Source organism: Sebastes fasciatus, chromosome 6 (genome assembly GCF_043250625.1).
Source record: "Sebastes fasciatus isolate fSebFas1 chromosome 6, fSebFas1.pri, whole genome shotgun sequence".
Classification (NCBI taxonomy): Eukaryota; Metazoa; Chordata; class Actinopteri; order Perciformes; family Sebastidae; genus Sebastes; species Sebastes fasciatus.
This window is the reverse complement of record NC_133800.1, coordinates 32,420,370-32,444,172: the sequence shown is the minus strand read 5'-3', so window position 1 is coordinate 32,444,172 and position 23,803 is coordinate 32,420,370. Positions and strand designations below refer to the sequence as shown.

Below are 23,803 nucleotides of genomic sequence, written 5' to 3'. Positions count from 1 at the left end.
GTTTTCTATGAGCGGAGCATTTTAAACGTCAATATCAGTCGATCAAGTTCATTTAATTGTGGGAAGCCAAAATCGCGATTGCGATTTAATGTTTGTTTAATTGTGGAGCTCTAAGACAGAAACATTCAGTACACATGGCTCTCATTTGCATTGATATGGCGATAATATTCTTTTGGCCACGGTAGTCATGTAGTAAAAAATCTGATATTGTGACAGCCTTACTTCAAATTGTTTCACAGCAGTTGTTAAACATGACAGGATGGCAACTGACCAAGCTTTGTAGTGATGAACTGTCTGTTTGTGGAATAATACAGTAGATACCCATCACCTGGCTGTATTGTTCATGGCGAAACCTTCAAATGACTTATTCCAAGTAACAATGGTCAAAGCATTTGCATTCTCATGTGATCTCATGAGTACCTTTACAAGCACATCTGGTCCTATTCTATTGACCTTGTTAGTTATTGATGTACAGATGTTTGTGATTTGACTCCTTTTTAGATTGGTTATTTTAGCCTGTGGCTCTAAGTATTTCTTAAGTAATTAATAATTTAAATAAAGTAATCTCCATTGCGTTCAGCCTCTCCTTCCCCCCCGTGGACCCTCTGGTCCCACCCCTTTAAAGTATTTTGTGCAAAGGGCAGACCTCCAAGCAGTATTAATGGTGAAATTGGTAGCGATGTGACAAAAGGTGCATGGCACACATACATACATACATACATACATAAATACATACATACACACACACACACAACTCTAACATTATAATGCAATATTGTATGTTTATATATAAAGGTCAAAGTAATTATTTGTCACATACACATAAAGGAAAACTCTTCATACAAAACTTAAAGAGCTTGTTGATAGTAGATATGTACATATATATGTCCTTGTCCTTGAACTTCACTATCTTGCCAGACATTCTTAGAAGCCATAAACAGCAATCCATTATATCATATTTGATGCATATGGTGGCGTGTAGTTTATACTATGACAGTTCTGCTTAAAACTCAAATTAAAATCGCAATATATTGTCTTACTTTCGGTATCGCAATATATCACAATGAATGAATCAGCTAGACAGCTAGATACTTTATTAGCATGGTAATGCTAGCTGTTATTCAAGAGTGAATCAGCAGTATGTTAATGTTTATTTGCACATTTACTTACAAATAGTCAAACAAAGGAAAATAAACAGTAAAAACAATAAATGTGCAGGTGGGAAAGTTGGGGGGAAAGCATGAGTATTTACCTGTAGCCTCGGGCAGCTCCAATGACCTGCCACTGTCCTCACGGCGCGCAGCTGAAGAGTCGGATAGTTGTGTTCAATGAGACAACCAATGGTGTCTACACTTTTGGAAAACTCATTCTTCACATTAAAAGCAGTCTACAGGCTGATAGAGGAAACCCAGAAAGTTGCGGAAGGCCTCAGTTTTAGGTTAGGTTAAATCAATTGTCAATAAAAAATGATTCAAACACATTGTATAAACGTACAGGAGTCCCTTTAATTGTACCTTAATAAACGGTTTATACGTAAAACAGTAACAGAGTCCCTTTAATTGTAGCCTTACTATTAAGATGCTGTTTCATATTGTGAATTAGATACTTGATGACTGAAAAGGGCAGGAATTCAACACTCTTTTGAACAAGTCTGAAAAAAATCCACAAATTCATTCATAATATAGATATACACTCTTTAAGACACAAGAAATGAAAACTCCTCACTACTCATACATTACTCTAAAGCAGCTGCAGGCTTAATATAGTCCAGAATTTATGACTGAACTTCAGATTAACATCTGGAGGGGATGGAGTAGATACACACAAGCATGTGTGCACACTGGCAGACACATTTAGCTCTAGAGATGAAACCGCCAACACTAACATCTGGTGTGAAGTCCTCCTCCTCCTCCTCCTCCGGTGGAGTCCCACACAACAAGCCTGCACAGGATCCACGGATCAGGTTACCATGGTTATAGATCCAGGCGGTAACTCTGTCCACCAGCCTGCTTATTCTGGGATGAGTTAAAATTACCACCACAGTTGTCTTTGTTCCTCCTCGCTCTTGTTTTTCTTCAGTGCTTTTCATATTTTGACTTATGCTCTCTTAAAACGACCACACACGCTCTTCACCTGCTTTTATCCATTTATATAAGGTGAAAAGTTATTTTATGTTTATGAAACTGCAGATTTCCCCTCTGTTCCGCATCACATCACATAAGGTTAGATTCAGTTCTCTGTTTTCTCGTGCTAGTTCCCTCTGTCTCTTGTTTCCACTGTGATGTATTTGGTGTGTGTGGATTCCCAGTCAACACCAACAGACGGAAAACACAAGGAGGGTGTTTCTGTCTCTTGGGCGACAGTGCGAAAGGGCATGTCATGGAGAGGATGTTATGCTACAGTAGCATGGCTCTTCTGGTGTTAGCACATGCCTCGTCAGACTTTAAGTCGCCCAGAGGCTGCTGGGATACTTTCTGTCACACTCCACATCTCACCACTGACTCACAGTACTGACAGAGAGCCACAGGCCGGGCAGCACTGAGATCATTTATGTGCTGTGTCTTCCTGTGCTGTGTGCAGTATTCATTAGTCAGAAAATGACTTGAAAGACTGACTTTCTAATTTAATTTTGTCATCGTGTTGCATTGTTAAAAGATGATTCTGGTTTATTGAAATTTGGGCCATCATTTCTATTGATTATGATAACATTATATCTGTAAATGTTATCATTTGGGAACAAAGTCGGTTAAAAGATTGGTCAAGAAATATGAGCATTCAAACAATGTGGCAGGTTGTAAACAAGCAAACAGTTTAATCAGATTATCGAAACCAGTTCCAGAGGCGAGCATAATCCTTCAATGAACAGGTAAAAAATGGTAAACATTGTAAATATTCACTAAACAAGCATAATTTGGCGGTGTTTTATTTGGACCTATTGTCTCCTAAGTACATGTATAAATTCATTAATGTGATGGATGTTTACAACGGACAGTTTGGTTAATGACTTTACTATTTGCCTCTTTGTTTTAACTTCCAAATAAATCAGGATTGAACAAACTGCTCCAAAATATTTTGTGTGTAGTGTCCCAAATTAGCACCTGCCACCTGCCAAATACTGGGTAAATGTTGGCTGCGGCAGGTAAACATGTCAGGTCACCTGCCACCATGGCAGATAGGTTTCCCTTATATTAAGAACTAACATTTTTGAAAAGTCTAGGTCAAGGATTAAGGTTACATGCTCTATATTTGTACTGTCTGTTACCACCGATTCAGTGTTTACTAGGAGTGGAAGAAAATATCGAGTATTGCAATGTTATGTATGTATATAGAAACCTATAAAAACAAAAACAGTCTAGCAAATTAAAGTGTGACTTATTAAAGGCTCTTTTTCAAATATTAGCATGTCAATCATGACTGGGAGAGTGGTTTGATTGTGGCATTACAAACAATAATGCAATGATCATCTTTCACTCAACTTTTTCTATATAAGGTTTACTTTGGCTGTCTCTCTCGCTCTCTCTCGCTCTCTCTCTCTCTCTATTCCTATAATTACATGCACCCTCTATAGGTGGAAGACTTGATTGCAACACAACTCACTCTTGCTGCCTTCCTACTGTAAAGCCACATTTCAGCTGAGAATCTGACACATCAGTCACACTACACATTAACTTTTGCTTGTGATTAAATGCTGTCTGTCAAATTAACTTATGTCTCACCTCCCTCCTCCTCCTTATCCTTGACCCCTCTGCCTCTCTCTTCTCTGCCGCCTTCTTCCTCCTCCTCTTCTTCCTCCTCCTCTTCCTCCTTGCCCCTCTCTCTTGCCCCTTCCACACAGATGCTCCCAGCCGCCCAGCTTGACAGGAGTGATGGGATGTGTCAACTAGGTATTACACCTATCCCATTGCCTTTTTATAGTTAAAATTGCAATTTCTTTTGTGTAGATTAATCTCCAGGCTTATATTGGTGCATTATTTTACCAGGCAGGGTTAATAGCTAACAAAGTCAATGGTCGTATACTACACTTTGTTGTCTTTTTTACAGCTTATTAAGAAGTCACAATTTCGGTTACTTATTCAGGCTTGCTATTTATTTTTACATGCATTTAAGAAACCTATATATTTGGACATTTGGGTCTTAGTTTGGGCTAATATACCTATAAGTTAGCATAGATTGTAGACACAAGCACTCCACATGAAACTCTTTTTTAAATATGTTTAGCATAAATAATCAACGTATGAAAAGCAAAGTCACTCCAACAAACAAGTAAATAGTTAATTAGTTATACTGCTATAATACAAAAGCAATGGGGTTTTTTTTAATCAAAAAGTATAGAGTTGTTTTGGTAACTTGGTTTCTAAGTAGAGTTGTTCCAATACCGATACCAGTATCGTAAATGTGTCTGATACTGCCCAAAATCCGGGATCGGGTAACGGCAAGTATGCCAGTCTATGCACCGCTTCGATACCATCATTTTTATTTACCCAGAAAAAAAATCAACTTGTACTGTCACCCTCGATATATCATGGATGCAACTGGCAACTACTGTCCACTATCCATATATGGTCAGTAGCAAGTTATCACACTGATATCCGATCAGTGCTCGGTATCAATTGATACAGCAAGTTCAGGTATTGGAATTGGTATCGGGAAGGAAAAAATAGTATTGGAACATCTCTATTTCTAAGTAATGAGTGAATTTTCTTTTAAACGGAAACCGGATCTTTATGACACACTTCACCTGTTAGACTATTTATTTAAAGGCTTAGGTTAATAATTGAATGCCTCAGGGATCTATTTTCATGGTCTGTTGTGTTGAAACACCACTTCTCGGATCAACCCGTCAGTTCAACCTGATTATCTAATAATCCTTGTGTGATGCAGTTTAATTTACAGTGGATCATTGTAAATGATTGATGAACTGGCGAATGTGAACTGTCTTAGTGAGTCTCAACAAGAAGATAAAAGGTCAAAGCACTGTAATTTTGAAATGTGAAACATCCTTGTAGTTTTGTTAATTTGAGAGGTCAGGTGTCGGAGATGTAACCTCAGATATCACGATTGTCTGACGCCCAAAGCTCAATTCATCCACTGTGTGGCTGAGTATTTATTCTTTTAACATATTGTACACAAAACCATCATGCAATTTTCTCATCAGAAATTAGTTAGTTAGTTCAGCTGTATTTAATCAGGAAGACTCATTGAGATAAAGATCTCTTTTACATGAGGGACCGAGATCAAAATGTATATATACAACTCAACAGGACAATTATGTCGCACACAGCAGTCATCACACACATGCTTAGTAATTACTGGTCACAAATATTATTATTAATAATTAAGGCCGTCAATCGATTAAAATATTTAATCGTGATTAATCGCATGATTGTCCATAGTTAATTGCAAATTAATCACACATTTGTATCCGTTCAAAATGTACCTTAAAGGGAGATTATAAAGTATTTAATACTCTTACCAACATGGGAGTGGGCAAATATGCTGCTTTACGCAAATGTATGTGTATATTTATTATTGGAAATCATTTAACAACACAAAAACAATGACAAATATTGTCCAGAAATCCTCACAGGTACTACATTTAACATAAAAAATATGCTCAAATCATAACATGGCAAACTGCAGCCCAACAGGCAGCAACAGCTATCAGTATGTCAGTGTCCTGATTTGACTATGACTTGCCCCAAACTGCGTGTGATTATCATAAAGTGGGCATGTCTGTAAAGGGGAGACTCGTGGGTATCCATAGAACCCATTTTCATTCACATATCTTGAGGTCAGAGGTCAAGGGACCCCTTTGAAAATGGCCATGCCAGTTTTTCCTCACGAAAATGTAGCACAAGTTTGGAGCGTTATTTAGCCTCCTTCTCTACAAGCTAGTATAACATTTGGTAACAATGGATTCCTTAGGTTTTCAGTATCTTCACTCTAGCTTTAAAACTGAGCCCGCTACAACCTAAAATTTGCAAGTTGCGTTAAAGAAATTAGTGGCGTTAAAACAAATTTACGTTAACGAGTCATTATCGCATTAACCTTGACAGCCCTATTAATAGCATGAGCAAGTACGAGTTCTTCAGAGTAATGATTGTTTCTAATATCAGATTGATTAGCAGTTCATTCCTTCAAAAAGTCTTATTTTAGCACTTTTGGTTTGGAGAAGACCAGATGGAGGAACACTTGATTTTTCTCAGTCGTCATGTTGTTTGTTTTTTTAATGTTTTTTTTAGTGAGTGAGAGCTCTCAACACTGAGGTCTTAGTTACTTCATACTGTACTTTCTTTACTTCTGGTGACAGTTAATGATATGAATGACTGATGCCAGTGTCATCCAAGGACAGGGGTGGGACGGGGTGGCATACGTCAAGGTTTGTTGTTTTACACAAACATAAGTTGGCATAACACCAGGATTTAGACAATACCGCTCCACCCCTGTTCGGACAAACGGACCTGTTGTTTCTCTGCCTCTTGCTACTTTCTCATCATCTCTCAACTCAGTTCCTCCTCTCCATCAAACACATCTTCACTCGCCTCTCTATGTGTTTGCCTTCTCTTCTCTTTTTTTCTCGAGTCTGTCAGACCTGTTACCAACATGGATTATTAACTGAAGTAGACATTTTTCTTTCAAAGGCAACTTGTTATTTCTCAATTGTTCTGTGGATTATTTGTTAATGATTGGTGTAGGGCTGCAACTACCCATTACTTTCATTATCGGTTAATCTGCAGATTATTTTCTTAAAATTAAATTAAATCTATAAAATGTCAGAAAATACTCAAATGTCCAGTATAACTTCTTAAAGGCCTAGATATGACGTCTTCAGATTGCTAGTTTACAGGTTACTATCGCATAAAATGAAAAAAAATACACCAATCCTCACAGTCAAGAACCAGTTACTTCTTGGTAATTTTGCTTGAAAAATCACTTGCACGATTAATCAATTATCATAGTAGTTGATTAGCTGTTACAGCTGCGGATCGGTTAATCACCTGCAGTAGTCAAGTTGCCAGAGCCAAAGCTGATCTTACATAATCTGTTTAGCAACCAAAAACCCACAGGAGCCAAAATAGAGCTGAAATGTTTTGACAGGAAACAGAGAAAGCAGATCTTGGCATTTGTAAAGCTATAACCAGCATATTTATTCTCTTTTTGCTTGATTAAATGGTTGCAATTGACATACTTCTGTCATCTAAAATAGACATGACAAAAAACGACAACAACAAGAGACCTGAGATACGTTTCTAATCAACCAGAAGAGCGGCCTGGCAGCCTTTCGGGCCTTCACAATGAAGTTAGGATATTAGAACCGTTAAAGTTATAAATCAAAATATTAATCTCTCCGTTTATCTGTCTCTTTTGTTTCCAAGCAGATGAGGCAGTCCTGGACGATGTAATCAGACTGAAGGATTCATCTGCAGTGTTCACATCGGAGCGAGACAGAGGAGGGACAGAGGAAGAGGAGGAGGACATCGAAGATACAAGGATGGGCGTGGGGAAGAACACCACCTCCAAGTCGATGGACAGCAGCAGCGAGGGAGGAAAATTTGAGGAGGAGAGCAAGCATGGCGCAGATTTCTACCCTATTCCGGTACACAAACATGTTGAATGTCCTGGTTATATTTATATATATATATATATATATAATATACGTCACAGTGTTTTATAACCTCTGTGTTCTTAATTTTGTGTTCTAAAGTTCATGATGTGTCTGTGACGAAACCACAGACACATCATGAACTTTGGCTCACACGCTCTGATTTGGCGTTGCTTTTTGCTTGGAATGTATTTGTGTGAGCAGACGACCCGATGACACACACACACGTTTACTTAATGGCCGGTTGGTTCATGCTGCTGACGCTCCATTTCCTTTGTTTGTCCTCTTTGCACCAGGCGAGAGCTTCATGTAGGTCAAAGGGCAAAATTACAACAATAGCAATTTATCTGAGACCCATTCATAAAACAAACACAAACTTGTGCTTTATGGTAACTTTTTTTCCTCTTCAAAGCTGTCTAGTGTCGCTTCGATCGGTTAGTTTGTTTGGGTTGTTGTGTGACTTTGGTGTTTTAAAGGGTTAGTTCGGATTCACCAAAGTCACACAATAACACAAACAAACTAACCGATCAAGGCAGCGGTAGACCAGCAACTTCCGTGTTCTGTGATGTCAAATTACTGTTTTTGTCAATGGAGTCTGGTGGCTTTGAAGAGAGCATAGAGAACGGTTTCAGTTACGTTTTGCTGCTGCCCCCGTCCACAGCAGTACATTGCTTTGCTCTCGTGCTGGTTCTCCTGTCTGTTTTCTCCAAACTGGGGGCGTGCCGACCGTCATCTTCTGTAGATAATACACTGACTATGGATAAGTACCTCATACAACCCCACTTCAAAACACCTGAACTATCCCTTTTAGTACTATTTTCTTATCCTTACTGTTTTGGTTCAGTGTTGCTTCATTGTCAGTCGCCGCAGGCAGCAATCTTCAGTAAAAAGCTCTAATAAACCCACAGTATGACACTTGCCAAAAACAATTTGGCAAACTGACAAAGTTAGTGAAGTCGATGAACACAGTGAAGCATTTGGCAGCTAAAGAGACATATATTTATATATATTTGTATATAGTTATTACTGGAAATCAATTAACAACACAAGGGACCCCTTTTGAAAATGGCCATGCCTCCTTGACAAACTAGTATGACATGATTACCAATGGATTCCTTAGGTTTTATAGTTTCATATGATACCAGTATCTTCACTCTAGCTTTAAAACTGAGCAGCTACAACCTAAAGATCGCAAGTTGCGTTAAAGAAATTAGTGACATTAAAACTAATTTGCGTTAACGCATTATTATCGCGTTAACTCTGACAGCCCTAATTAATAAGAAACTGTGCTAACACATTCAACATATCAACTTAATATGTTTATAATGTCAGTGCTGTATTTTCAGCTTGTTTCCTATAACCCCCCCCCAAGTGCCCCAAAAATCAGTTAATGCATGTTAAAGTAAAGAATCAGAACACTGCTTCCACCCCAGAATAAAAATGAAGACAAAACTTTCCACAGAGCTGTATCAGTGACTATGAAGCCTACTGGCTTCCTTTATGAACTAAGATAACGTCAGTCCCGTTTGTTAGAACAATCACAAGGCTTCTCTTGTGTCATTTTCTGGAGCCGTTCAGTAGAACACAAAGGGGAGGAAATATGATATACGCCTAAAGTTTCCTTCTGTTTGCGTTTCTGTTTTCCCCGTATAACCCTCAGGTGTCCCAACATTTTACAAATTCCTTTTACAAGTGGAGAGACTCTGCTGAAGACTATTTAATCTGGCGGACTTTGCATGTAGACACAGCAGAGTATGTTTACATGTGGAAAACAGTCTGTCCTCTCTCTGAGGTTTTTCTCAGAAGCAATCGCAGGACTGTACAGTAAAAACTGGGCTGTAGAAAATCACTTTATAACCACACAGTAAAGACAGACTGTTTTCAGTTGATGGATGAGCGTCTTTGCATACTTCCACTACTTTGCATCTTGTCCCTCAGGCATGAAAACGTTCAAAAGTATGTCATCTTTAAATGTAAGTTTTAATCTTCCTCTCACTGTCGCTTTTTTTAAAATGACCATCCCTTTCCTGATTAACATGGCACGGATGCTCTCCGGACATTCACAGGAAAAGCCCCCACTCATACATCACACACACTCGCACGCATACTCAGCGGAAGAAATTGTATTGTATAGCGACACCTTTTCATACTTCATACGTGAAAACACGTGTTCATGTGCAGGTTGGCAAATCTGGTTCGATTATTAGACTTTGCATTTCTGTTTTTTCACACGGCATAGCACGAAGACACAAAGCTACACAAACTTTAAAACTTTGTTACCGCACCTACATTTCTGTTTTTCATCATGATATAGCACGCAGACACAAACTTTAAAACTTCTTTACCGCACCTACATTTTGTTTTTATTTTACACGGTATACCAAGCAAACACAAAGCTACACAAACTTTAAAACTTCTTCACTGCACCTACATTTTGTTTTGTTTTTTACCCATGGCATAGCACGCAGATGTGGAAACAGACTTTAAAACTTCTTCATCTCACCTGTCTTTATATGTGATTTTTGTCAGCTGGCCAACAACGTGCCAAAGCTGAGCATCGTCCTCAATCAGCTGTCATAAGTCATAAGTATTGCCTTATAAAAGGATAAAGGGCAGCATTAAATATCTAAATTGTGTGTCTGTTTGTTTGTGTAAAGGTGGTGGTAAACGGCGTGGGCGGTGCCAGTGGAGAGCTGGACACTGAGAACACAGAGCTGATGGCCATCTACACTAAAGATAATCAAGGAGCAGAAAAGGTAACTCCAGAGGAAAAATGTAGAAGTGAAACACAATCCTCATGTGTTTTCATTAGTCATCCAAAGTGCTATTTTTCTGCCAAATAAGCGTCTATTTAAGCAGACTGACACATAATTACATGGTTCAAAAAGCTTAGTGACTTTCCCTTTTCCTTCCTCACCTTTCCCCGACATTCTTTAAGATGTAATCCTTCAGATTTCAGTCCTAGTGGATTTATAATCCGTGGTTACCGTAGTAACAACAAGTGTGGTTTGATGCAAGAGCAAAACACTCCTTGAAAACCCACTCTGTCGGAAATACAACAGAAGAGCAGCTGGTGTATCTGTTTACAGTGCCACTAAACAAACGCATGTTTTATTAAACAAGACTTGGTCAAACCCGAGTATATGTCTGGACCGTGTTTGGTCATCCTGTGAATTTGTAGTTAAATTGTTACACAAATAGTCAGTTATCATGTCTATAACGTTAACTCCAGCAGTACATGTCCGGCAGGGACACTAGGCGACACGCTGCTCCACTCAACTGGCTGTTCAAGAGATGACGTACATCCTCGTTGAATGCACCTGATTGGTCCCTGGTTTTGTGCTCGCCATTTCAAACAGGATACAGCATGGCGGCCTGCTCGTAAACTTTCTGTTATTCCATCTAAACAATCCACCAAATCTACTTCTGAAAACCTTTTAGGCGACAGATAGGCTATGCCACTGCTGAATCTCATTTTTATTTTAGAACTAGATCGCCTCGTTTGACAGCTTGGTCCAAGTTTCGTGAGACGGATGCGTCCCGCTAGACGGGTTCATTTGCATAAAGGACTGTTCCCGCCTTTTCATTTTGAAAGAGCAACGGACAATGAGGAACCTCCGACCAATCGTGTAACATCAGATTCAGTGACAGACTTTTGCGTATGTGGTCCAGGCTAAAAGTCAGAGTAGTTTTCAACCCAACAGCAGAGCACAACTCTCCATCCAACAGCTGCTCCTCCTTGTTTCATTACTTCTTAGTCCACTGTCTTGATTTGAAGATGTATTTTTGATGACTGATTGCGGTCAGCACTAACACATTGCGTTTCCTGTGGCTGCTTCACAATAAAGATCACCTTGTGTTTTGCCAGTTGAATGCTTTCAGCGTGAAGCAGCAGTGGTAGGAAACAGTCAGTTTGCATCATCAGTAATTTAATGTTATGTAATGATACGGCTGAGAGGAGAGTGAACAGTAAACATTGAGGCTGATATCAGTGAGGTAAAAAAGCACTGCATTACATGCTGCATGGTTTCCTGCGTGTCCCTCGTGTTTAGGTGAATCAATTAGTATTATTATTATTATTATTTAATATTAGTATTATTAATACTTCTATTGTGTGTAGTGTCTCTTGTTTGTTTTGTCAAAAATGGGGTTTGATTTCACGAGAATCTAAAGGATTATAACTTTTATGTTTATAACTTTAATTTAAGTTTTTTTGTTTTACTTATTAGATACAGAGCGAGGTACACTGTGACCACCATGAGATAAAAATCTTTGCTGATTACTGATCAGTTATATTTCAGAAATCATCCATTCATGTGTTTTCCTATAAAAAAAAAGTCCACATCCTTGTATAAACTACATTTTTGACACTATTTACTAAGATTTGTAGTTTGAATTTAACTAATACACTTTTGATGTTGGCTACCAGAGATATCTGATTTCAGTAAAAGGTTGGAAAACTCAGCACTACTTCACTACTTACCTGTTTTCTTCTTGTATTTTATATAATGAAACACAAACTAATTTCCACTGCAGCTACCACAAAACAAGTGCTGACTCATGTCTCTGTCTGTGGGTTATCTTACTTCTTCTTGGCACTGTGACTGTGCATTTTTCCCTTCAGAGATGGAAGTCATGTGTTTTCTTCTCTTTCACACGGCTTCTTTCTTCCTGTCACTTTTCTTTTTTTCTTTTTTTTAGCCTTTCTCCTACCAGCTCAGACAGGCTGTTCTCACATCCATCATGTGATATGATCAGTGTGATCTGACAGTTATTTTCCTGTACTTTCACATTCATAATTTCTACCAGAATACATTATTTTGACCCTTTGTGTACAGGACAAAGTAATAGTGTCAAGAAAGATATGAATTATGTTCATTCATCTGTTTCTTGTGTGTGTGTGTGTGTGTGTAGAGCTCAATGTCTGAGACATTGGACAGCACAGACAGTACGGATGCAAGGAGGATGGACATGATCTATACCATAGAAGACACCCCACCCTGGTACCTGTGTGTGTTCTTGGGCTTACAGGTAAATCTACACACTGAACTGTTTTGCTTCATGGCTGACTCACACTGTGTATTATGTGTTATTATGTGTTTAAACTGGAAATGTCTCATTATGAGCAGCAAAACAAGCACTCACACACTTCCTGATCTGTATTATCAGGGTGCGTTCACTGTGGTTACTTGTCATCTCAGTGCAGTATTTTTCATCCAGCCGGCCACCATGTTCATTACGCAACTGGACGCCAGACACAAAAATAGGATTTTGCTCACAGTAGTCGTCATGTTGTTGGTTCAGTAGGTTTAAGCTACAGTTGGTAACTATAATTAGAATACCTATTTGTCACTATGTCCTTACATGAAACATAATGTGTGAAAAAACAGGTTCCTCTGCCTTCTTTCAATTGTTCTAATGGCATTTGCGGGAATCCACCGCGCCCAAATAAAAAACAATTCAGAGCCAAGGAATCTCTAACTGTCATTCAAGTATCACCAGATCCTTGCCAATATACAGCCCTTAAAACAAATAACTTGCTTCCTGAAAGATAATGACCCCAAAGACAAAAGGTTCATAATGATAATCTGATGTATAAGATAGTAACTATGGTGTTTTTGTGCTGAGTTTACAATCATTGTCAAAGATGTCTAACTGTCTAACTTCTTGTCTTTGCAGCACTACTTGACATGTTTCAGTGGAACTATCGCCGTGCCGTTCCTCCTCGCCGAGGCGATGTGCGTCGGCTTCGATCAGTGGGCCACCAGTCAGCTCATCGGGACCATCTTCTTCTGTGTGGGGATCACCACCCTGTTACAGACCACACTGGGCTGCAGGTACACCCACAGTACTGTCTCACAAGGACTTATAGAGAAATGCTTCCCTGAATACAAATATACCCCCAGTCATACCGTAGATTCATGCCTGCTCTAAACTGCAGCTTTTCTGTCTTCCACTTCCTCACCTCCTCAATTCTTCTTCTCCCCCCCCCCCTCGTTTCTTCTCCCTCTCATCTCTAAGTACCACTTAAAGACGAGGGCCATTGTCGACATGAAATTCCTCTTTCTCCATCCTTCCTCTTCATGTCACTCTGCAGTGTGTTTAAGTGTGTGTGTGTGTGTGTGTGTGTGCATGCATTTATGCCTACACATCCTTTTTTTGTCGTGGTAGGTTCACAGAACTTCAGAACAGTCAGTTTTTAATTAGGGCTGTCAAAGTTTAACTGATAACAACACGTTAACACAAATTTGTTTTAACGCCACTAATTTCTTTAATGCAACTTGCGATTTTAAGGTTGCAGCGAGCTCAGTTTTAAAGTTAGATACTGGCATCATATGATACTAGAAAACCTAATGAATCCATTGGTCATGCAGGAGGTTAAATAACGCTCCAAACTTGTGCTAAATTTTGGTGAAGAAAAACTGTCATGGCCATTTTCAAAGGGTTCCCTTGACCTCTGACCTTAAGATATGTGAATGTAAATGGGTTCTATGGGTACCCACAAGTCTCCCCTTTACAGACATGCCCACTTTATGATAATCACATGCAGTTTGGGGCAAGTCATAGTCAAGTCAGCACACTGACACACTGACAGCTGTTGTTGCCTGTTGGGCTGCAGTTTGCCATGTTATGATTTGAGCATATTTGTTATGCTAAATGCAGTACCTGTGAGGGTTTCTGGACAATATCTGTCATTGTTTTGTGTTGTTAATTGATTTCCAATAAAAAATATATACATACATTTGCATAAAGCAGCATATTTTGCCCACTCCCATGTTGATAAGAGTATTAAATACTTGACAAATCTCCTTCTAAGGTACATTTTAAACAGATAAAAAATGTGTGATTAAACATTTTAATCGATTGACAGCCGTATTTTTAATATAAATTTGTATTGAAGATATCTCACAGATAAATTAAGCAGAGATATATTATGTCTCTGACTTTTTTCAGAATGTGATGAGTTAATAACATTTTAAGTTCCTTGTTTCGTTCATGTGACTGCAGTTTTTCTGTTGTAAGAGCAGAAAGTGAACTTCCTAGAGAGAAGTAGCTTATGTTTTCTGAATTGAGATGACAGAATAGAGGATGAGAAGATTCCAGAAACTAAACACATGTGACATTTGACTGCAGACCAGAGGAGTGACCTACACGTAGTTCAACTATTGCGTCACTTCTGGACACGCTGCGGTATAGTCGATTAAACACACAGCCATGTCTTTGTTAGCGGTCCATCAACCAAGAGGGAAGTCCCTGCTTTCAGCCATACCAGTATGCATGATGCACATGTCAGGAATAGTTCATTTGACCCAGCTTCTCCCAGTTTTATTACATTCTGTTAAACAAGGACACCTGCTTGGCTTTTGAAAAAAAAACATATCTTTCACCTTATATCACCACGCTGACTGCTTGCACACATTCCTCCTCCCTGCTCCTGTCTTTTCTCCCCTCTCAGTCCTCATGTTGCCCTCAGCGTGTTCATTCCTTTTCACAAGTCTTACTTAGGGGTGTAAGAAAATATTGAAAAGAATGAATAATCGCTATACTTTTTGTGATACTGTATCGGTTCTCAAAAACTACACATTTTTAATTAATAGTTGACATGCAAAGATTATTTCAGTCAATACTTTATTTTATTTGCAAAGTTATGAACCCTTTCAGTGTATGTGCACTCTAAAAGTAGTGCTATGATGTTGGATTTTACAGGGACTGTGATAAATGCAAATGCAGATCTCACTGTTCTGATTGTTCTGACAGGCTCCAGTATGTGCAAAACTCGGCTGCCAGGGTTCTCACCCGCACCAAGCCCTGGCAGCACATCACCCCCACCCTCATCCACCTCCACTGGCTCCCGGTCAAGTCCCGCATCACCTACAAAATCCTCCTCCTCACCTACAAATCCCTCAATGCCCTGGCTCCTCAGTATTTATCTAACCTCCTCCACCCTTACACACAGCCCCGGAACCTTAGATCCTCAGGCACGGGTCAGCTCTCCGTCCCTCACACAAGAATGCGAACTTTTGGGGACAGAGCCTTCAGTGTGACAGCCCCCACACTTTGGAACTCTCTCCCCATAGAGCTCCGCAACGCACCATCTCTGGACACCTTCAAAAGACTCCTCAAAACCCACCTCTTCACCAAGGCCTATGGCCCCTAGCTTCTGTTACATTTGTTGTGTTTATTTATGTCTTTGTTAAGCGTCCTTGGGTTTCATGAAAGGCGCTATATAAATCCAAGCTATTATTATTATTATTATTATAAAAAGTCAACTTTATTTACTCAGATTTTATGCACATGGCAGTGTGTTTATATACTATGACAGTTTTCTCTAAAATTAGATTAAAAAATGTTAATATATCGCCATACTTACAGTATGGCGATATATATTGAATCGTAATCCCTGTATCATGATACGTATCGTATTGCCAGATTCTTGCCAATACAGAGCCCTAGTCTTGATCCGGTACCTCGAACCTCGTCTTGATTCAGCACCTGGAACCTGTTGAACTCTCTGGTCCACCATCGCTTTTTTTTTATGCTCTCAAGCATACATATTGCAATGTGATCCGCTTCAAGTAGAGATTCACCTGCTTTAACCCTGAGGATTATATCAGTCCTGTCTCTCAATCATCACTAAGATAACAATCTCTGATTTGTGTTTAAATTAAAGTCAGACCAAGTTGGCATGAGGTGTTATTTTTCTTTCATAGAAGAGTGTCAGTTCAGTGAGGTTAACTCGGTCTCTCTTTCCATTTATGTAATGAACCATTTCCATCATGTCGTGGCAGATTCTGAGCGTCTCACTATTGAGCTGCCGCTCCGACCAAATCACCTCATTCAGACAGAAACCCAGATAGACGCAGATACTCGCTGTTAGTTTTGACACCAACTCAATATCCTTGACTGATCCCTCCCCTGGAAATGGTGTGGAAACAATCTTTTTTTCTTTGTCTTACAAAACATTCAGTGGGAGGCTCAGAGAAACTTTTGATTGTAAAAAAAGAAAGAAAGTGAACACCTTGTGGAAAAATCCCTCTGCTTTTGTGGATATTTTTAGTTTTATTATGGCATTTGTTCTCATTAGGATTAGCATTGCAAACATAGTTGAAATGATGCAATGCATTATTTTTAACAAAATTACTGACAGATGTTTCTCTGCTTTGAGGTGGGATCAGGCGTCAGGCGTCTTGTTTGCCTTCAGGCTTTGATTAGGTACTTTCCCCAATGTCCAAGTAAGGAACACATATATGTCCGAAAGCCAACGTCAACAGACCAGACTGTCCTGTACGTCATACAGATAATTTTCAGTACTGATGGGCTTCACTTATCCAAGATATTTGTTTGTTCTCTTTTTGGTATCACAGCTCTGCGCATTCATAGCAGGTTTGTTTGGTCACTACCTGCAAATACTGGTACCTGCAGCTCCACCACATGCAGTAGACGAAGCGGTTAAAGGGGTATTTCACTGATTTAGTATTGCACTTCCATAAAAGAGGGGGACTTGCAAGAGACTGATTAAAAAAATTAATTGTCAAAGTTGTTCAAAAGAGCTTTAGATATAATGACTTTTAGTCCCTAACACAGTATGGATCAAGCTCTAAAAATGCTGGATCCTACACTTCCCATAATGCAACTAAATAGAATCTGACATTAGCCATTAGAAATTAGAGTTCAACATACCCAGGGTATCTTCTCGGTATCTGGCTTAACTAACCCCAACAACCGTGATCCCGCTAAGCGGTCCTACGACGCTGGATATCAACTCGGTTAATCAACCCAGGGTTTCTCAATCTGGCTATGAGCGCGTTCACATGAAAGGGACGGTGTTTGTAGCATGTGACCAATCATAAACATGGACAAGTCTACTGTCAGCAGAGCGACCTATAGAGCAAACTATAGCCTAATATTAGACAAATAAAATGCGAAGAAGTTAAACACATAATCCGGACTAAAAGTAACACGTTTGCAGGAAGGACAGCTGGCAAAAGAAAAAATAGCATACGGTGGGGTCATTTTCTGTTCAGCGTAGCCTCCAGAAAACTGTAGTCTTTCTCTCCATCTCTTACTCAGTTGTTCCTCGCTCTCTGACCCAAACAAAGACACAGCAGAGTCTGGTCTTGGCTTCAACGCGAGTGGCATTCCTGTCACACCAACAGCCTTCGCTTGCTCTGAGGAAAAGCTGAGCTGAGGTGACACAGACAGTGTCTTTCTATTCACGGAGCAAGTTGGTTTGCCTGCTAGAGGACAAGAATGGACAATCCTATTTTTATTTTGAGCATGTACTATAAGTTTATTTGCATATTTAGCATTTCAATCTGATCACAAGTGGTCAAACAAGAGCCAAATCTTGGGAGAAATATAGTGAGGAGGATAGAAAGAAGAGATGCAGAGATGCAGAGAGAGATAGGAGGCGGTGGGTTGATAAGTCATGGTGCCAAGTGAGGTCGATGGAAAAAAAAACAAACACCCAAATGCTTTTCCAGGAAAGGTGAAGTGTACGTGCAGTATGTGTGTGTCTTCACACAATATTCTGCCTGTGTGAGCAGCTGCCACCTGCAGACATTTATGTAATTCGAGATGATTCAATCTGGATTGCTTTTCTATCAAAATGATCGTCTTTTTCATCTTATTTTATTAACTGCATTTCCTTTCTCATAATGTTTTGTTTGCTGACACATGACACATGATCCATCGACTTTATTTTCATAATTAAAAATTAAAGTCCACATTGGAAACGAGTGTCTGTACAAGAGAACGTGATTACACATCCCAGTAGCTTTATGGCTACTGGAAAACATAAATTAATTAAATAATTATTAATGTTTGGACAAAGATTAAAAAAATGGCTCAATCCCAGTTTGATCTTTGTCATTTCATCAGTTCTATTGACAAAGATTCAATTGGGTTTGAAGTTGGTGTGCAAGCGAAACTAACTAGTTTAGTTATGAAAGTTCACTTCCTCTTTTTTAAGAAAATAAAAGTCCTCCATCCCATTTTTGGTTTAATCACACCTTTCTATTTCTGTCCTTGGCATTTCCACTAACATGACGTCATTAGAGTTTATTCATTCAGTTTTATCTCTGATCCGATGTTCTGATAGCCGTCTGCTGTCGTGAATGTGTGTTAATGGTGCTGGATGGTTTGAGTTAAAGAGGAAGAAAATAGGGGAAGGAGGGAAATCTGTTGCAGCAATAACTGATCTTACTACCCCATCCTGTGTTTGATTGACTTTAGATTACCAAACAAACAGACGATCCGGGGGATTCTCACACTCCACATAATAATAATAATAGCTAGCAAAATTAGCATGATTTATGTATCCCACAATGATGACTTTTTTTCCCCCATAATAATTTATTAAGAGGAACTTCCGGTATATAGAAGCATACAAATAGAGCACAAAAGTAAATGATTGTCCCTCCATATTTAGGTATTTTTTTCCCCAAAGCCCCCTCCCACCCAACCCTCACCCACTTAACTGAAATGCTGTCACCCAGTGGCTCTATGCAGAAAATCACCTTACTTAAATTTTAACACTCCTTTTGTTGTACATTTATGTTGCTGTATATTTATATGTCATTTTTAAACGGTTCCTTTTCTTGTCTTTAGGTTGCCTTTGTTCCAGGCCAGCGCTTTCGCCTTCCTCGCACCAGCCAGAGCCATCCTGTCCCTGGACAAATGGAAGTGTAACACCACAGGTAATTCCTCTCTCTTCTTCTCTCTCTCTTGACTCATTCCATAGAGACGCTCACGTCTCATATAACGCTGCAGGTCTTTGTTTACGTTGATCTTAACTCCAAGTGCTGTCGACATCAAAGCCAACAAAGATGACCGAGAGTTAAAGCCCCTCTCCAGACAGTTTTACTTTTATACGTTTATCGGACCACAAATGAGACAAGAATTAGCGCAACACACCGACTCTCTCTCACTCGCTCTCTTCTTCACTGCCGTCTGGCTGCTGCTGGACCGACACCGCACCGGGCTGCACTGTAATTCATTTATTTCTCTAACGGGACTTTTCTCGTTTTCTTTTGGGCTGAAAATTGTGCGCTCCCCGCCGTCGGACCTGTTAGAGAGTCCCGCAAACCTCCGGTATCGGCTGCTTTCCGTTTCCGTACCGTAAAGAAGAGAGTGAGTGAAAGAGACAGTCAGTGTGTTGTGCTAATTCTGCCGGTGAGATTTTGTGTAATCCACTGCGTTGATTTCAGCCATTCACAACACACATAAATGCCATTATGAAAATAAACACACTACACTATGGTTGAGGAAACTAAAAAATAAAATGAAAACCCTCAGTTAGCTAATGCAACAAGTTGGGCTAGCTAACTACACCTAACTAGGTTACTAACTAGAAAGACAAACTGACAGTTAAACAGATTTATCGGTTTGATGCCGCTCAGACGCAAACGAGCCTGTGTTATCTTGGAGGATGACCTTTGACCTGCAGCTTCTACTATAGTCATACATTATATTCCCGTTTTACCAACAACCTTCTTTCTTTTTTTTTTAACTTTGAGCACAAAATGAAGTTATATATCAGCCTGGCTGATCAACTTAGTCTGGAAATGACTCAAATAAATATTAAATATCATAGAAAATCCAAAATACACTGGAAGGGGCTTTAAGTGTTCCCAGATGGGATTTGCCGATTTATATCTTCATGCTCTAAATTAATAACCAGAGTTATGATTCGCATAGTGATCTTATTAAGTTGTCTCATTTTCTAACCTCCTTTCTAATCTTCCTGTCTTTTTCCATGACCAGAGGTTCCACTATTCAACAGCACAGAGCTCCTCAACACGGAGCACATCTGGCACCCCAGGATACGAGAGGTGAGGCAGAAAAAGACAAATGAAAGACCTGAGAGGTGGATCGTAGAGGAGAAAAAACAAGAGAAAGCTAAACTGGATAGTTGTGATTAGATTGTTCTAAAAGGCAGATTGTTTTATAAGTGAAGGAAACTGAATCTCCAAAGTAAATATTTGCTTAAGATATTAATCTCCTTGTGTAACTTCAACACAACTAAAGCCAGATAATGTTGATGTTGTTTTAAGCTGATGTTTAAACAGGATCATTTTTTTTCTTTGGATCCCTGTCTGTACATGTCCGCGGGGTTTGGTTTTCCGTGACAGAAGCTGTTAATTTGCATTAACCTTTTCCGTTTGCGTAAGCCAGTTGGGTAATTGTTTTTTATGTGACGCGTGAACGAGCCTAAACTCAATCGGACCGAATCAAATTGTTGAATGGGGCATGGATGGGCTGAGGGCAGGAGGATAAATGTGCATGTGATGGAAAGTGACCGAAGAGAACACTGAGAGGGATAAAGACGGGACTAACAGGATTATTATTCTGTAACCACATCTCCTCCAACAATGATTCATTCATTTGATTTCACATTATTTGGCTAAAGATGAGAAAAATGTTGATTCATCAGAGGTGCTGATTAATTAGTGCAGATCAAACGTACAATGTGATTAATCATTGCTGAGCTGAGTCAGAGATTTCTTCTTATGATCAAATACGAGAGGATGGTTCTAATAATCGCCTCATTCATAAAATATGTGGACTTCCCTGTGTGATTTAGTGCTCATTCTGTCTGAAGCCTAAAATATTATATTTCATAAAATGTAATAATTTCTTTTAACGTCAGTGTTATTCATTTAGATTTTTAATTTCAGTCGCTTCAGTCAACGTCATCTTGTGTCCCTCTGAGTCTGCTCCTGTACTTCATGGGCTTGAGTTGATTCAAAGTGAACATCATTTAAAACTGCAGCAGCGTTTTAAGGGCCCTTTCACAAGTCAACATTTAGTCCGTTTTAATTGAACTCTGGTGCGGTTAATTTGGGCGGTTGTGAACGCAGTAATCATACTCTGTTGCGGACCAAAACAACTGGTCCGAGACCGGTAGTACTCGCTCTCACAACCCAACCGGTTCGAGGCAGATGGCCGCCCACCCAGAGCCTGGTTCTGCCCCGAGGTTTCTCTCTGTTAAAGGGGAGTTTTTTCTTGTCACTGGCGCAGAAGAATAGGAAAGAGTACGGTCTAAACCTGCTCTATATGAAATGCGTCTTGAGATGACTTCTGCTGTGATTTGACGCTATATAAAAATAAATTGAACTGAATTGAAATTGAGTATGATTACAGTATCCAAGCAAACCCTAGTGCAGTTCAATTGCAGTGAAAACATAATCCGACCCAGTTGCAGGAAGTGAACCAAAATGCAAGCTGACTGTGCGGACATTTGTTGAGATGGACACAGGTGAACGACAGGTTAACATGAGTGGAAGAGGACTGACCTGGACTTCTGCAGAAGTCCAACGTTTGATTGACATCTTACCCAAAGAGAACGTACAGAATATGCTGAACAAAGTCCACAAAAATAGTGACATAGGAGATAAACTGGAGGAGAAGGGATTCATGTACACAGATCAGTACCGAGTCAAAGTGAAAAAACTTCAACAGCAATATTTCAAAGTCTGTAATTCCCTGCATAGAAGTGGCAGCTCACGAGACAAAAAAGATAAATTTGCTCCTTTGTACACGCCCCTCAGAAAATTATTTTTTAATTTGTGTATTGTGAAACTGACAAAATAGAAAATAACAGCGAGCACGTCTCCAAATCTTGAACAGTATCAGGTGCCAGGTCGTAGTAAGAACAGAAGAAACAAATCACCGGCGTCAACGCTGATGACAGCTTACGGCTTATAGCTGAAACACGTTTGTTTGTTTGCCCAGAAAAAAACTAAAAAAGACACTATCTGCGCCAGTGATTTGTTTCCACTGTGAAACTGAACCAGACTAAATACAAAACAAACCAAAAGCATCAATTTCACTCTGATTCCCACTAGCTAAACTGACTACAAACTGGTTTGTGAAGGCGCCCTCAGCGTTTAGTTCAAAGCTCTGATTCATAATTTCAAAAAAAAAAATCTTTGTTTCATTGACTCTTTTTTTCTGTCTCTACAATTTCTCTGTCCTGTCAGATCCAAGGCGCGATCATCGTGTCTTCCCTGGTCGAGGTGTGTATCGGAGCGCTGGGTCTGCCCGGGCTCCTGCTGAAGTACATTGGACCTCTGACCATCACCCCCACCGTGGCGCTCATCGGCCTGTCTGGTTTCCAGGCCGCGGGGGAGAGGGCTGGAAAACACTGGGGCATTGCTATGCTGTAAGTTCTAATGCACATTCAGGTGTCAACAACAAACATCTGTACAGTGACACTCGACCTGAAATCCACTTCTCTGTTGTCCCTTTGTGTGTTTGATACGTTCTGATGATTCTGATGGTATTTTGGGGGAAAGAATTGGGAATATACTGATCATACAGATGCACAGCTGTAGTGGATAATGCTGCAGGAGTGATGTGACAGGTTTCTATATGTATTTCTTTACTGTCACCATTGGAAACCAATACAACTGACTGAAACTCAAACTATAACCATTATTCTCTGTTCATATGGAAACTGATATCTTTTATTACAACCACGAGTATCATCATAAGCTTTTGTGCAAAGAAAGATGAGTATTTGCGTGGTAGCTTGTAGCTCATTCACTTAACTGATTTACAGCGAGATAAACTTTATAGATCTCCAGCTAAAGATAGAGCAGATAAAAAGACATCTAGGAAAAGAAAGAACTTCTTTATATTCAAGTATTGAATGTACTGGATCATGTTAAGACTGTAAAGATACAGAGGACTGACTCATGGGGGAAGATCCACTTCAAAGCTGTGATGCTCATGTGGTGTGACATCAGTTCCTGCTGTGTCACGACTGTTTACACTGTAGCCGGAGGCCTCCTCCTCTCGCTCCACGGGGACGGAGGATATGTGCCTGTAATTGCCACTGATTTGCTTTTTCTCAGGCAGTTAGGATAATTGATTGGCTTTGAAGCCTCTGGGGTCCGAGTCGGACGTAGACGGAAGGAAATGGAACATGTTGGTACAGGATTAGTTCTCCCACAGGAGAATATACAGTATAGGAAATAATGAGACACTGATCCACCAAACTGAGGAAGCTTGTTTCTGTCTGCAGGACCATCTTCTTGGTGCTGCTCTTCTCTCAGTATGCCAGAGACGTTCACTTCCCTCTGCCGGTCTACAAAGCCAAGAAAGGCTGGACTACCTACAGGCTGCAGGTCTTCAAAATGTTTCCTGTAAGTAAACAACTTCTCATAAAAGTACATACATAACTCAGCCGTTTGC

At 39.7% G+C, this 23,803-nt stretch overlaps 1 protein-coding gene across 5 annotated transcripts in view; it reads left to right on the top strand.

Moving 5' to 3' along the window:
• Nucleotides 1–23,803, top strand: part of slc23a2 (solute carrier family 23 member 2) — a 50,464-nt gene that overhangs the window by 15,122 nt on the left and 11,539 nt on the right. For 2 of the 5 annotated variants that reach the window (XM_074639349.1, XM_074639348.1), the window contains exons 2-9: nucleotides 7,380–7,597; nucleotides 10,261–10,359; nucleotides 12,518–12,634; nucleotides 13,283–13,440; nucleotides 19,214–19,302; nucleotides 20,369–20,436; nucleotides 22,588–22,769; nucleotides 23,634–23,754. In XM_074639349.1, the coding sequence (XP_074495450.1) occupies nucleotides 7,493–7,597; nucleotides 10,261–10,359; nucleotides 12,518–12,634; nucleotides 13,283–13,440; nucleotides 19,214–19,302; nucleotides 20,369–20,436; nucleotides 22,588–22,769; nucleotides 23,634–23,754 (939 nt within the window). In that variant the 5' untranslated portion in view covers nucleotides 7,380–7,492. Of the gene's footprint in view, nucleotides 1–3,835; nucleotides 3,885–7,376; nucleotides 7,598–10,260; nucleotides 10,360–12,517; nucleotides 12,635–13,282; nucleotides 13,441–19,213; nucleotides 19,303–20,368; nucleotides 20,437–22,587; nucleotides 22,770–23,633; nucleotides 23,755–23,803 lie in introns of all 5 variants that reach the window. The other 3 variants (XM_074639347.1, XM_074639346.1, XM_074639350.1) reach the window with 3 other exon arrangements.